The sequence below is a fragment of the Triticum aestivum genome, chromosome 6D (assembly GCF_018294505.1).
Source record: "Triticum aestivum cultivar Chinese Spring chromosome 6D, IWGSC CS RefSeq v2.1, whole genome shotgun sequence".
Taxonomy (NCBI): domain Eukaryota; kingdom Viridiplantae; phylum Streptophyta; class Magnoliopsida; order Poales; family Poaceae; genus Triticum; species Triticum aestivum.
This window is the reverse complement of record NC_057811.1, coordinates 78,756,303-78,772,518: the sequence shown is the minus strand read 5'-3', so window position 1 is coordinate 78,772,518 and position 16,216 is coordinate 78,756,303. Positions and strand designations below refer to the sequence as shown.

At 47.0% G+C, this 16,216-nt stretch overlaps 1 protein-coding gene across 1 annotated transcript; it reads right to left on the bottom strand.

The window, feature by feature from the left end:
* Positions 1-5,335: 5,335 nt before the first annotated feature.
* On the bottom strand, positions 5,336-10,042 carry LOC123141141 (uncharacterized). The gene is made up of 2 exons (XM_044560365.1): positions 8,545-10,042; positions 5,336-5,682 (listed from the first exon to the last, which is right to left on the bottom strand). Exon 1 carries the CDS (start codon positions 9,848-9,850, stop codon positions 8,549-8,551), a length of 1,302 nt encoding a protein of 433 aa, XP_044416300.1. The 5' UTR covers positions 9,851-10,042; the 3' UTR covers positions 5,336-5,682; positions 8,545-8,548.
* Between the last annotated feature and the right edge of the window lie 6,174 nt (positions 10,043-16,216).

The window sequence follows — 16,216 nt, the reverse complement described above, 5'->3', positions numbered from 1 at the left end:
AAACTAGATGATGCATGAACATGCTGAGCAGGATGATACGACGCAGCCTTATGCAGCAAGGTCTCTGCAAGAACAGGTACATCACCACTACAGGTCAGGAACACCCTCAAAAGCTTACTATCTTACATACTATAGCGTTCAGCAAATTCAACTTGCTTAGATGGTGTCTTGCTGAAATACGCTGAATCTGACATAGCATGTTCGCAGCACCATCTTGTCCACCCTCCATTTCTCCTCGAAAGCTACAGATGCATGCCCAAAATAAGAGACCCCAAAAGCGAAGCCAGATTCTTCCTGCAGGTATATTTAGTTAAAAATCAATAAGCAACCAGTGTTAGATGCAATGAAAATGTTGGATTTGTTTCACGGTAAGGCTGTGTGTGCAAAACTGAAAATGCAATACAGTTCACGGCTAAAGGCACACAAGCTGATCGCTCATGCTTTGTTAGAGCCCTTGGCCATCTTATTCTAGATAGGACTTAGGATAACTGAGCCTACTCATGCCTCTCCTAATTGATTATTTACCCCTGTTCACATTTTTGGGTTGACCATTAATTTACCCTTTTGCCGTATAGCAATCACTTCCTTCTCTTTTCCCTTTTTGATATTCATGAAATTATTCTGTTCTTCCAATTCTGTCCCTGTCCTTGCCAAACTTCCCTCTTTCTGAAGGAACATACACAATAACCTGACACGGGAAGGCAAAAACTGAACCCAATGCGCAAGCAGTGATCCACAACTAATGATAATGCCGTCTGCCTGGGCCAAATCATGGCATTGATGTTTGAATTCAAAGTATAAACAGTGGTGGAAACGTGACATTTGGAACATCAGAACACAGCAAAGCCGTACTTGTGGTGGGGTTGGCCATTGTCACACATCATCAGCTAGGAGCATTAGTAGCTCGCTGTGCGATCTAGTTCGGGGCTCTCAGCATGCGTGCCGTCAGTGGTGGTCACCCTTGCCACACCACTGAAGTGGGGAACCTACATTGTCTTCCTCGTTGCTTTGGAGACTCGTGAGTAGATGCTAAGTACGGGTATGGTCGAACCCAAACACCAGGATGCGGCAAGGCAAAAGGAGAAGGAAAAAAGACTGACTATAGCAGAGAAAAAAAGTAGTTGAACAAAACATTGTTTTGCATAACTAGAAAGGGTAAATTGTCAAAACAAAAAACTAAATAGGGCAAACTAGAGGTACCTATAAGAGAGACAAATTATCAATATTCCAATTCCAGTAAGGAAGCAGTATGCCCAGACAAAATGTAGCAGAATCATAAGTTGTGGATAGTAAATTAAAGACTTTCCTAAGATGTGAATGGCCCTCAAACATTAACTGAAGCAGCAGGATATGCAAATTTGGTGGGATATATGTGCCTTCCTTGGCATGACGAAATTGTCTTCTTTATGCCCCCATCACAAAGGCAATTATTGAACAGGCAAACAAATCAAGACCACGTTCCCTACTTTGACAGGTTCTCATAATAATAACATAAAGGGAATAACCTTCTACAAGAACAATAAGAACTGCAAAGTGCAAAGCACAACGATCATAGAAAAAATAAACTTACCACTTCATATACTCGGTTTTGACAACGATGGAGGGAGGCCGAAGTACCAGAAAATACTTTCATTATCAAATAGTGCCCTCAACTTACTGCAAACCTTTGTAAGTTCAGAAGTCCGGACATCCAGCGAAAAATAATGTACTTCAAAATAACTCCTCTGCCTCAACCAGGCTCCATCAGCTACCCACTCCTCTTCTGCAAAGGTAGTAGCTCCAAGGAATAGGAATCCCTCAGCTGCACCCACGGTGTAATAGTAATACTGGCTAGACAACGGTCTGATTTCCTTCAGCTGCCAGTCCATGGAAGAGTCATCGTTATCTTTCTGAATGGTGTGATGGACAGCAAACGTGCCTTTTGTATTCCTATCACCGACGAGAGAAACCATCTTAAGGGCTTCTTCCTCTCTAGCCACTACAATGGAAGACTGGCGTCTCCTCTGGCCAGGCTGATCTACAAGTTGCTTATGGTAACCTGTGAGGAAGTCGATAGTGCAGAACTCAATTGTGCGCGTGTCCAGCACAAGCCACTTGTCCCTCCAGGGCACAAGCCACTTGTCCCTCCAGAAACTGCAAAGGTCCGACCAGTAGAAGCAGCCCTGTAGGCAACTGTGATCGGACAATGTCAAATTGGGCTGAACCAAGCCCAAAGAACTCCAGCTGGTGGATGCAGCTATACACCAATTTGAAGTGACGGAGGAGAAGACAAATGCAACCAATTTGCCGGTGTAGTGCGCCGGGCAGATAACTCTGAAGGCCGTCTCATCCTCTTCGTCACCGACGGGAGCGAGCATTGTCTCGATTTGAACAAATTTCTCTTCCTGGACGGCTAGGTCCTTGGGTATGGGCGGAATCAACACGTAGCGCTGTGACAGGGGTCGCAAACCGCAAGGTTTGTGAACATGGCCGTGGTGGTTTTGCCTGGTCTATCGTCGAGGAGGACGCGGCCGTCGCGGAGATACCAGTCGGCAGGGAACGGTGGGGTACCAACTTTGAGCTTGGGGACGAATGAGTAGGTGAAATCAGCGGCGGCGGCGAGGGCGCGCGCGAGCGGGGCGGAGGGGTGGGGCGCCTGAGCGGGGTGGAAGCCGTCTTGCTCGCTGAGGAGTCCGAGGAGCGGCGGCGGGTGGCGTTTGCGGTAGCGGCGGAGGAAGGAGCGCTGGGTGATGACGCGGCGGTAACGGGGGCAGGCGGTTGAGGCGCGGGCGAGCGCGGCCGGCGTGTCCAGGCGGAGGAAGATCTCCTCCATGATCTCGTCGGTGAGGTGCGGCACCGGCTCGGCCATGGCGCCGGCCGCCGGGGTGGGAGGAAGGGGATGGGTCGCTAGGGTTTTGGGCGGAGTGGGGTGAGGTTGGGGGTTTGTGTTGCCTCACAGTGCTGTGTAACTTTGGAAGGAGAGAACGGACGCGAGGGATTCCTATTCCTTGGAGCCGGGGTGGGAGGAAGGGGATGGGCGCATGGTGAAGTGCTGGGTGGGTCACGTGTATACCTGGCCATAAGTTGGGCCGCCCGGGCTTCGGGCTGGGCCTAACAAAGCCCTCTGCAAAAAACCTAGGCTTGGACCCGACCCGGTCTGGCGTCGGGCCTAGATATCAGGCCCAGGCCCGACCCATCCACGGAAAAGCCCATTGGGCTGGGCCCTTCCCTTAATCATAAATATGTCAGGCCCAAGCTCAGCCTGGCCGTCGGGCCTAGATCTCAGGCCCAGGCCCAGCCCGTGGGCAAGTTGGATCAGGTATCCCATCGCCAGGTATAGTCACGTGTAGGGTGGAGGAGAAAGCGGCCGTCGATGGTGGCTCAGAGCAACTTTATCTTTAAAAGGTTTAGCTCCTAATTTTAAAGCTTCCTCAAAAGTGTTCAAATTTTAGATTTGATCTACAGTAGTAGATTTTGATTGGGTTGTCGCGGTGTCTCCTTCGATATTTTGGGTAGAGTCCTAGTAGGCGGGCTGCCATTATCGATGATACCTTTTTTGATCTTTTTGTGCCCAGCGACCTCTCTAGGAGGCTTTGTTCTCGTGCTCGCCTTTACTCATCAACGCATCATCGCCCCTATTCTCCTGATCGGCGGTGGTACTTATCCATCCCTCCGTCCCGGTTGCACCTCCCTATCTCGTCCGACCACACCTTTTCTTTTTCAGAGGATCCTCGTCCAACTTTTTTCGCGTCGCTCGAGCTTTATCGCCAGTTCTTTTGCAGGCGCAACCATGAGATGGAAGAGAGGAGGAGGTGGCTGATATCGTTGGCAGGTGGAGGCGGTGGGGACGGCAAGGGACGACCTGGACCCGGTAGCATGTGCTCATATATGGAAGATATGAAGTTGAGAAATCAATTCTAGTCAACTGGAGGGGCGGAATAACCACCAGAGGAGAAGACGGCACCTGGTAAGGGCGCAAGCCCTTGTACCAACACTCATACCGCCTGCCGCAGCCTCCGTGACATCACCATCAACAACTTTTGTGAAGCTACTAGGGGCAGAATCGCAACGCATCGCCACAGAAACCTAATACCGCACGCTAGGAGCTATAAGAGCATAAGATAGCACTTCGGGAGGAGGGATCAACCCAAAGAGAGAACCAGCTATCATCAAGTCGCTCATCCATCTTCGCAGCCACCGCCATGCATGCTTATCAAAGTTCATCTTGAACACATTATGACTTGCATGTTGCAAGAGATGTTTGTTACCAATCTCATATGCAATTCAATCTATAATATTCTTGACAACGATGATACTTCACCTCTAAAGGTTGTAGTGCTTCAGCTATGCAAAGTCTTTCTTTTTGGAACCTCAATATAGTTAAATAAATACTCTCTCCATCCCACAATATAAGACGTAATAGCTTGCAAAAACGTCTTATATTGTGGGACGGAGGGAGTAGTAAAGAAGAGCAATGAAAAGAAAATATATATAGTTTTAAATTATAATTTAGTGACCATTTAAGTCTATAGTCTATATGGTAGCTTGGTTAAAAAGCATAACAATGAGCAAATTATCATGGATGTTCTTGTGGCATCGACTCACTGGCTACTCAGGCAAGTTCCAAACTTCAATTCCCCTTTTAAAAGAATGAAAGATCTCCATCTATGCAGGTACGACATTTTATAGAATTATTAGTATTAGTATTATTGTTATTCGCCAAAACAAAACAGTCAGCCTACCATTTCTATCTCATGTTTTTTCGTATTTATGCTAGGAAAAATGCCAAACCAGTCAGCCTACCTTGTAGATCTCATGTTTTTGGTAGATCTCCTGCCGACGTCCATGTTTTGCAGTAAACATAGGATCTTGATCAGTGAGCAACAAGGAAAGAAAGAATGTGCTCCCAGTGGCAAGTTTGTGGCAACAAGTACACTTCAAAATGAGGGAGAAAAGAACAGCAAAGGTGATTTGGTGAGTTTCCCAAAGTCCAAATACTCTAGCAAATGTAGCAGCAACCCATCGTAAAGAACCTATCTCCTCCCTGCCAAGATGAACACTACCAGGCAAAACTTTGCCAAAAGAGTAGGAAGACAAAAAGGAGCTCCCAGCACAGCTAGATAAGCAGTATCATGATTGTTGAGTTTCTGGTCACTTGTTGACTGAAACATAGTATGTATCTAATCTAACAGGGCATTCAAAAGATGCATATCTCTTGTAAAGATGTTGGATAAAGGAATGTCGGCGTGAAGCATGAAGCTTGCCCGTTTTGTTTTAGCTGATTGCCTCAGAACGTGGCTTTCAAAAGGCATCCAACAAAACACAAAATAGTGAATACTCAAAACCAGCACGAGCAATGAAAGTAGCAATGTTGAGCAGAGAGGATAATGTGCTGCAACCACTGAGAGTTTCGATAACAGTATACGACCATTTTCCAAACACACACAACAACAAGCATCTTACATACAAACGTTCGCCAAAATTCACCTTGCTCCCATCATGTCTTGCTTGGACACGCTTAACATCAACATATGTAGCAAAGTATATCGACTCAAATAGTAATACCAATGATTCCCCGTAAATAATACCAATGCTCAAGTACTATTTGTGGCACCATCTTTTTGCCCATCCTCCATTTCTCCTCAAAGGCTCCAGATGCATGGCCCAAAAAGAGACACCAGAAGCAAAGCGAGTTCATCAGTCCTGCAGATATACTTACTAGTTAGAACAAACTAGAATCATGTGGATGCAACAAAAAACTGTTCTTCCAAGGGTTTCACAATAAAGTGCTCCGTACAAAATCGACAAGTAAATCACAGATTCACGGCTCAAAACTAAAGGCACGTAAGCTCCACATTCATGGTTCTAAGGAGTCCCTCTATTCCACGTAGGATATTTGATTATTTGAGCCTCTTATGAACATACCCACATTACTTATCGCGCATAACCTAGATTCTAATTGATGGTATACCCGAGATTTTTGGATTGATGATCTACCCTTTTGTGGTAACTTCCATTTATTTTCCCTTTCCTGAGATTGTTTTGGTTCTTGCATTCTGCTCCTGTCAACTGTCAAGTCACAGCTGTCCATGCCAAGCTGTGCTCTTTCTGAACAAGAACCTGATTGATAAAAAAGAAGGAAATAATTGAACCATGCGCAAGCACTGATCCGCAACTAATGATAATGCCCATCTACCTGCGCATAACTGTGGAATCAATATTGGAATTTGAAGCATCAGCAGCTGTAGAAACATCGACACTGAACCACATACAAAGAGTGCGGCGGCCATTGTTGCAGCACTGCACTTGTTGTGGGGCTGGACATTGTTGCACCTAGGAGTGTTGCAAGCTCGTCGATAGCTCTCCACAGGTCACGTCGAGAGCTTGCAGCCTAGCAAACTACTCGGTTGGGCTCGCACTGCCATGCCACCACCGATGCTAGTATCGGTATGGACCAAGCCAAACACGAATATGGGAGCAAAGGTAAAAAGAGAAGGAAAAGAAGGCTTTGACTTGTGGAATTGGAACAAAACCATATCTTTGCATCTTGTCTTATATATTTACTAATTGGGGGTTCCTTCCAAGCCACCATGTTGACTCTAAATAAAACAGATATAACCCATTGGGTTTATCTGTATGCTCCAGATCGTAATGAATCCACCATAACTCCACGTTTGGGACGTCGTACAGATCGTGGCGGCCATATCAGATCAATCAGAATAACAGTTCAAGTCACCTACATCTCAGTAGCATTGTAGCAAACCTGCAAAAGGCGTTCAAGCTGATTGGAAAATACAAGGTGGGGTGGGATTCTCCCATACTAATGAAGCAATAAGGTCCATGTGTACGTTTAAAATTGCCTAATTAATCAGCTTTTTTTTTTTCCTTCTTTAGTGGAAACCATCGAATGCCATAATGCATTCATGATAAAGATAGATGCATGTGCTTTGAGCTTTTTCGCCCGTTGGGTTGACTAGAGCTGCTCGAATTGACCAAAATTGTACTGTTGTACTAATAAATCTGAAATAGCACAACTAATTGGATGCAAACGGATAATTCAGCTTCCGTGCTAGTGCAGTAGAAGGAAAAGTTTGAAAATAATTCAAGAAGCAAATGCTCTTCAAATTGATGTACGTTCATGTACGTACCCAATAAAGCAAATTCATATCATGTTAAGAGCAATAATATTATTTGATTACTCCCCCAGATTTTGGAAACTTAGTGAGGTTATACCTTCTACACTTGAATAATAATATTTTATATAAAATATTTATATTACTACTTGGGAATAATGTCTGTGTATTCGTTGTAAACAGTATTTTGATAATATCAAATTTGACAGGGTACGTAAATATATCTAATCACCCATTAGTGTTCCAAATTGTGTTTGAAGACTATTTTGATATATTTAAATGATAGCTTTTAAAAGTCCTAGGGAGTTTATAGGTTGAAGGCTCACTTATGCCCTACAGCTAGCCCTTTTCCTTAGAGATAGATAAAAATAACACGTAGCTTCAAGAAATGGATGCCCGAAATCTCACGATGTGAATCTTTGATTACGTATGTGTCGTCTTAGGTACCATGTGGACTCTTATTCATGTGCTACAAAGAGAACCATGTCAATGGAGTCTAACTATAATCTGTCCAATCATCCGGAGCATGTGCCAAATCATATTCAAAGAAGAAAAGAAAAATAGAAGATATATGGGCAGCTTTTTGTTCCAAATGGGTAGGGTGTTCCTGCAATTTATGAAAAGAGAATAGAGCTGCACGGTTTTCTAGGCAAAACTGCGCCGAAAACCTTAATATGAATGGCTTCCAGTAAGTTTATTAACGAAATATGAAGCAGGATATGCCTCAATTTTAATTAACCTAACATATATCAGAACATTTATACTTTCACAAACAAATACCAAACAGTAGCTTCACAAAGCTGTATAAAGTTACTGAAAATATAGTTCCAGGCTTCACCACAACTGGAAACATACATGCAGTTTTAAAATCTTGCAAGAGTGTACTCCTATTCCTTTCCTATAATTCTATTTCATACTTCTTTTACAGGTAACCTATGTCATACTTCTTTTGCAGGTAACTGATGTCATATTTGCATGGGTTAGTGCCTACTAACTAGAAAGGCGAAAATAGTACGCACAAAAATTTAAACAAGAGTAAATTAATGGTCAAATGTTATCTAAAGAGGGGCAAATAATAGAGGTAGTATGTCTATAAGAGGGACAAATGATCATTTAGCCAATTCCAGTTAACAAAATGTAGCAGAAACTAATACGCAAAGGATAAATTAACGTCTTTCCATAGATGTAAATGGCCCTCAGACATCAACTGAAGCAAATGTTATGCAAACTTGGTGGGATATATACACCCTTCTTGGTATGAAATGAAATTGTTAACTTTATTACCATGTTGCAAGGCAATTATTGACCAGGAAACAGATCATGCCAACTTACCCTACTTTGACAATGTCTTGTAACAGCATAAAGCAATCACATCTACATGAACAATTATTAGGCAAGCAGAGCACAATGATCATAAAACAAATTAACTTACCACTTCATACACTCGGTTTTGACAGCGACGGGGGGTAGCCAAAGTACCAGTGAACATGTTCAGCATGGAAGAATTTCCCCTTGCTCGTGCAAACCTTCCTCACTTCAGAAGTCTTGACCTCAAGCGAAAAATAATGTACATCCCAATCAGTCCTGGACAACGGCGGCCCAGACTCTCTATCAAAGTCCACTTGATCTTTTGTAGTGGCTCCAAGGAATAAGAATCCCTCAGCAGCACTCATGGTGAAATAGTCATGCCCTCCAGGCAACGGTGTAATATTCTTCATCCGCCATTCATTGGAAGATTCATCATTGCTTTGCTGAGTCGTATGATAGAGATCAAATGAGCCATTTGGGCTGTGATCACCGATGAGAGAAAACATCTCAAGGTATCCTTCTCTACCTACTACAATGCCAGGCATACTTCTGTCTTGAATTCTATGGGGATCATCGTATCTGGCGAGAACTTTGAGTATCCGGCCAGGCAGAAGTTTGAGGAGTATATAGTAGCCAGTGTGATGGTTGACAGTGAAAAACTCCATTTTCTGTGTGTCCAGCACAAACAACTTGTCTAACAAAGGTGACGCCAAGTAGAAGCATCCGCCCTCGTTGTCAAAACCGGACAAGCCACAGAACCCATAAGTTGACAACATGCACGGTCCAAGGGGACGGTGGGGCACGCCTAACAAACTCCAACCGATAGATGCAGCCATACACCATTGCTGTGTGACAGACGAGAAGACAAAGGCGGTTAGCTTGGAACCATATATGGCTAAGAATATCACCTTGAACGACATATCATCTTCATCATCCCCAATGGGAGCAAGGATGGGCACGATATCAAATGGGTACTCTTCCTGGACAGCGACGTCCGTCGGTATGGGCGGGAGCAGCACGTAGCGCCGTGACAAGGGATCACACACCGCCATGTCTTTGAGGGTCTCCAAAACTTGGCAGGCCTCCAGGAGGACTCGGCCATCGCGGACGTCGCGGACATGCCAGGGGATGCCATTGCTGGGCACGGGGACGAAGGAGTAGGTGAAATCAGCGGCGTCGGCGAGGGCGCGGGCGAGCGGGGCGGAGGGGTGGGGCGCCTCGGCTGGCTGGAAGCTGCCATCCACGTTTACGAGGCCGAGGAGCGGAGGCGGGTGGCGTTTGCGGTGGCGGCAGAGGAAGGAGCGGTCGGTGATGATGCGGCGGAAACGGGGGCAGGCGGTTGAGGCGCGGGCGAGCTCGGCCGGGGTGGGCAGGCGGAGGAAGATCTCCTCCAGGATCTCGTCGACGAGGTGCGGCGCCGGCGTGGGCATGGCGGCGGGGTGGGAGGAAGGGGATGATGGGGGCGGCTAGGGTTTCGGGCGGAGTTCAGAGCAGCTAGGTAGCGAGGGAGTGAGCCTAATTGTTCACGGAATTAAGCGAGATGCTGCTAATTGCTCACGGAATTTAGCGTGAGGTTGCTAATTCTATCTCCCTTCTTCGTTTGCGGCCGGCGGCCCAGCCGACTGAGCGGACGGCGGTCGCTGTATCCAACCATTATTCTTCGGAATCTATAACCCCCGAATGTCAGATTTCCAGGACCCCAGCCTGAACGTCTTTTCTACCCTTGGATCATTAGCACGAATCTTAGTGCAGGGGACCAGCCACATCACACTTTTTCTCGTTCGGAAAAGCAACGCCCCGTCGCGAACGCCGCAGGTATCGTATTCCCTTTCTCCACCACTCCCCGCCGCTTCTCATTTTCATTCGTTGACCTGCGAGCGAGTGAGAGCAGAGAGAGTGTGATCGCGCGGACGCCGGCGACCACGACAGCGCCTACCATCTCGGAGCAGAGGCTGGAGTCAATCACGGCGCACTCCCTCAGGTGGCCACACGCGAGAGGAGCTCTCCACATCTGAGGCGAGGAGCGGCGTCAGCCCTCGCCCTGGCCACCGCGACGGCTCATACCGTCTCGGTGCAGAGGCCGGAGGCAATCGTGGCACACTCCCTCCGGTGGCCGCAGGCAAGAGGAGATTTTCGCATCGGAGGCGAGGCGGGCTGCACCGTCGTCGAGGCGGCCGAACGACACAAGGAGATGGGGTGGCCTTCAAACACTGCCGATCCCAAGATGATCGGATCACGCAGAACGCACGCGACTATGCTACCAAAATAAAGTACAAGATGAACTAAAGCAACACCATGCTAAGCCCTATAACACCTAAGCTCCACAACAACGCCCCAGGAGGGATAACGGCGTTAGGCGTCGTTGTTGCCGAGTCTACAATAGATAGAGGTTTTCACCATAACCCGGACACGGAGAGGAACGCCATGACGACATCTTCAAGAAGATAACGGCGCCCGCGAGTGTCGGCGTCTTTAGCGACAGAACGCGAAGCTTTCGCTCGGCAACTCCCCTGCGTCACCATGAGGTCTTCAAGGCAAGCGCGAGGAGCATAGATCTTCCAGATCCGGATTGGGGCACGGCCACCGTCTGAGACAGAGAGCATGTCCGCGCCACCCGCTGCACCACCTCTCACCGCCCACACGACCAACACGTAATGCCATCCCCGCCACCATGGTGCCCGCCGGAGAGCCAACCATGCGGACCGCCATCCAGGGTCACCACCCCGGCATCCATGTACAGGAATCCACCAACCATCCACATCATAGTGCATCTGCCACGGAAGGAGGAGTAAAAGATGACACCTTTCGCTCCTAGCCCGGCATCAGCCACAAAGTATGAGTGGACGCCTCCAGAGTAGGAGGCATCCACGCCTGGATCTCCAGCGGTACCCGATGGACGGGGAAGACCCTACTCCGTGACTACCGACAGCCGTCGCCGAGCCGCTCGCACGACGCCTTGATCGTGGCCCTTGACACCGATCTGCCCAACAGTGTAGCGGAGCCCTGACCACCAGCAACGTCCACCGTACCCACGAGGAGAGGGACCTCACCACCCACAGGCACCTCCCCGATCAAGCTCAAGCGTACCTTCCCAGAGCGCAAACTCCGACTCGCCCCGGGCACCGTCCAGATCCGTCTGAACAGGAGTCCTGGTTCGCAGCCCTGCTTTAGCCTAGAACCAAGGGAGGAGGCCTGTTGCACCACCAACCAACGCCATCGGTGGAGACACGACACCGAACACAAGCGCCGCCTCCGCATCATCTGCACCATCCGCTCCCCAAGACGCGGTCACCACAACCATAGAGCCGCTGGACCACCCCAGCAAGGAGCAAGCCGCCACGTCGGTCCTCTCCAGTAGCCAAAGCCACCAGCGACGGCCGGCCCATGCCGCCTCAGTCCTGCGCCGCCTGCTGGCAGCCAGCCTGAGCATCCGCCCAATCCAAATCTAGGCCAGGACGCCCACAGCCGCCACTTAAGGAGGCACGCCCCACCACGCCCTCGACGAGCAGCCGTCCGCGCCGCCACACCAGCACGCCACCGCCGTGCCGCCCCGGCTGCAGCCACGTCGCGTCGTCCTGCAGAACCTTGCACATCCGCGCTGTGTCACTATCCCGCGCCATCCCACCTCAAGGAAGGGGAAGAGGCCCCGCCGCCACCGATGCCGGCGAGGGAGGGGGAGGGGGCGGGGGAGGCTGGAGGTGGGCGGCGCAAGGGTTCGCCTCACCGCTTGCGGGAGCGGGCCTGTCTTTAATATTTCCACCTTTTTTGAGACGTTTTTTTTTCCTTTTTTTGGTTCACGGGAAGGACTTGTGCTTGGGTTAGTACACAGACCTGTAAATTTTTAAGAAGTTTTGTCGAGTTGTCCTTAAAACCAGTTTTGAAGGAGAACTATTTGTATCTGATCACCCTATGATTAGCCCTCTTTGTTACTACATTTTAAATAGTATTGATAACAATTCTAACGTCTCGTAGATTACCTAGTTAGCTAGTCACGGTAAGGGATCACCGCAAGCCGCACGTCGAAAGCTTCACACTCTTCACCGTAGCAGCTGATGAGCGTGGCGAGGATGTCGACCCAGAGCAGGGACGAGAAGGATGATGTTGGAGAGGACATTGCCCACGAGACGTGACAGACTGAGATCTGAATATTGATGAAGACAGGGATGAGAGGTCACATGGAGAGGCTTTTCTCTTTCATCGATGCGCAACACTCTCCTCTAGTGTTGATGCATCCATATTGCTCCTAACTAACACTATTCATACTGCTCCTAGTTGGCTCAGCGCCATCCTTGGTTCTCACAGCCATCGCTTCGATCTCGGGCGGTGCTGACACTCCTCCTGGTAGACGTTCCTTTGAACGACGCTCTTGTTTTTTGTTGGCGCCAACTTTGCTACCATCAATGCGACTAGTTGTGCGCATTAGAGAGTGGGAACATTGTAAGTGCAGTTGTTCTGGCCTCATGGGTTCTATATATATACATTTCCTAGCGTTTATGTATGTGTTTCATTGGGTTTAGTATCACATATACATGCTCCGTTATCATATGTGACATGTTTTCAAGTATTTACATGTGTGATACGCTTTTTACACACAAATGATAATTATTCAATACTACTATGTTCCGCTTCGACAACTATCAAATTGTGTCTCCGCTAGCTTACTATCGCGTAAATGCACCGGTATACATGTGACATGCTTGCCACATAAAACACGATATGTTTCCTTGAACATACATGTGCTTCATTCCTTACACTTAAGACTACGACAATAGTGTTTCGGTACTACATTTTACAGTCTTCTATCATCACAAAGTTGTGTTTTGAAATAGAACCATTCATAGCATAGAAACGAACCATGCCAATGCTTGGATAAAAATGCGACGATGCATCATGAAGCATGGCTTGTAGTGTTGGAAACATGTTTATATCCTATAATGGGAACAACTATGGAATGAAAGGAAGCATTGGGTGTATAAGGAAACATACACGATTATTGGGACATGGAGCGAATATTGGGGGAACATGATTAAAGGAAGTTCATTATGGAAACCACCGGGAAATATGCTCGAAAGAATGCATCCAGCGAGTTCTGATCTAACAGTCATACCATGGTCCAACAAGAAGCTAGGGATTGGTATAGGCTGCACTAGTTCTGGGGTGCGGACCGTCCAAATGTGTTCCATGTATTTCATGTTCTCATCGTAAAGACGTACTTCCTCGAGATTGCTCTATACGACCCCCCCCCCCCCCCCCCCCCCCACCACCACCACCACCACACACACACACACACCAATGAAACACCACATTCTCGGGGCTAGTTGACCAAACATTTATTTTGCTAATAAGGAGCTTTATATATTAGGTTACGAAGAAATTGCATACAATCATGGAGGAAGGTAGAGGTGTAGTTAGTCCACAAACACCTCCACCTAAGCTCACTAGTTTGTTTAGCACACTATGAAGCACCTCATTTGCTTCACGGCCTACATGCTACTTGCTTTTGCGTTCCAAAGTGCATGTGCATCAGCAGCATTTAACCATAAATATTCCTTCCCGTCCCATGATTAGCAGCATTTGCATCAGCTGATGAACACCATCCTGAAACGAAAAACCGTCTCCCTCCTTACGAAAACCTGACTAATATAACAGTAATGAACAGCTTAACGCACCGTGAAAACAATCTCTGCAAGAGGTGTGCATCGAAGGTGACTTTGTTTCTCATAGTCCAAATACTCTAGCAAATGTAGCAGATATACACATCATAAAGAACCTGTCTCGTTACAGCGAGAAAGAATGCAACCAGGCAAATTTTGCCGAGAGTAGGAAGACAGAAAAGAGCTGCCAGCACAGCTAGATACGTATGAGGATTGTTGAGTTTCTGATCACTTGTTGACAGAGTGTCTAATCCAACAGGGCTTTCACAAGATGCATATCTCTTGCAAAGATGTGGATAAAGGAATGTCGGCGTGAAGCATGAAGCTTGTTGTTTTGTTTTAGCTGATTGCCTCAAAACACAACTTTCAAAGACGTGTAATTTTATCAATTTTTCATTAGTTTTCCTTAAAGGCAGTTTCTAAGGCGAATTATTTGTATCCGATGTTTGATCTCACCAAGCCATCTTCGTTACGATTGAATATCGATAATCGACCCAACGTCTTGTAAATAAAAGTTAGAATAACCACCGCAAGCCACCCGTCGAAAGCTTCACGCTCTTCACCATAGCCGCTCACAATAGTGGCGAGGATGTCGACCGAGAGCAGGGCGAGCAGCACGACGTTGACGAGGGCATTGACCACGAGAGATGACAGGGTGAGATCATAATATTGATGAAGACGGGGATGTGAAGTGTGATGAGGAGGCTTTTCATTGATATATGATCCCATCGGTGCGCAAGCCTCTCCTATAGTGTTGAGGCATCCATATTGCTCCTAATCGAGACTTCATTCCTACTACTCATAGTTGACTCAGCGCCACCCTTAGTTCTCATGGTCATCGTCTCGATCTCGGGCAACACTCACACTCCTCCTGGAAGAACGTTCCTTTGAAATATGATCTTGTTTGAGTTGGCATCGTCTCTGCTGTCATCGTCGTGACTTATTGTGTGCACGGGAGTGGGAACATCGTAAATGCAGTTGTTGCAGTGGTCTATATATACATTTCCTAGCGTTTTATGTATGCGCTTCATTTTTATGTATGTGCTTCATTCGGTTTAGTACCACATACATGCTTCTGATATCATATGTGACATGTTTTCAAATATTTATATGTTTGCTTCATTTTTTACATACAGATGACAATGATTCAGTACTACTTTGTTCCCATTTCGACAACTATCAAAATGTGTTTCCACTGGCTCACTATCATGTAAATGCATTAGTATTACATGTGATACACATGAAGCACGACATGTTTCCTTGAAACATACATGTGCTTCATTAATTCTTACACTACGATACAATGTTTTTTTGTGGGGGTATGATAACAATGTTTTGGTACTACATTTTCCAGTCTTCTACCATCACAAAATTGTGTTCTGAAATAGAAGCATTCATAGCATAGAAATAAAGCATGACAGTGCTTGGAGAAAAATGCGACTATGAATCGTGAAGCATGGGTTCTAGTGTTGGAAACATAATAATGGGAACAACTATGGAATGAAAGAAAACATCGCTTGTATGAGGAAACATACATGATTACTGGACTTGGGGATATAGAATATCGGGAGCATGTGTGGAAGCAACATGGATAGAGAAAGTTTATTCTGGAAACCACCAGGGAATATGCTCGAGAGAATGCTTCTGATGCTCTAGCGAGTTATGATCTACCATGCACAGTGGCCGACCCAGGCCCCAGGCAGCCAGGGCCTCGGCCTGGGGCGTGGCTGGCCGTTGCTTCGTTGGATGCAGGCATAGCTACAGTATTTTTCATTGTTTGGCACTGTACATACGTTGTTTGCCTGGGGCGTCACTTTTACCTGGGACCGCTACTGACCATGCATACCCTGGTCCCATGGGAAGCTATGGATTGGTAGGTCGCGCTAGTTTTGGGGTGTGGACCGTCCAAATGTGTTCCATGTATTTATGTGTTATCATCGCAAATACATACTTCCTCTGTTCGACACCCCCCCCCCCACCCCACCCACCCACACACACACCAACGAAACACCACATTCGCACGGCTACTTGACCAAACATTTTTTGTTTTTCTATTTATAATATTACTTAAGAGGGATTACGGGAAAACTGCATATAATCATGAAGGAAGGTAGAGCCGTAGTTAGTCCACATGCACCTCCG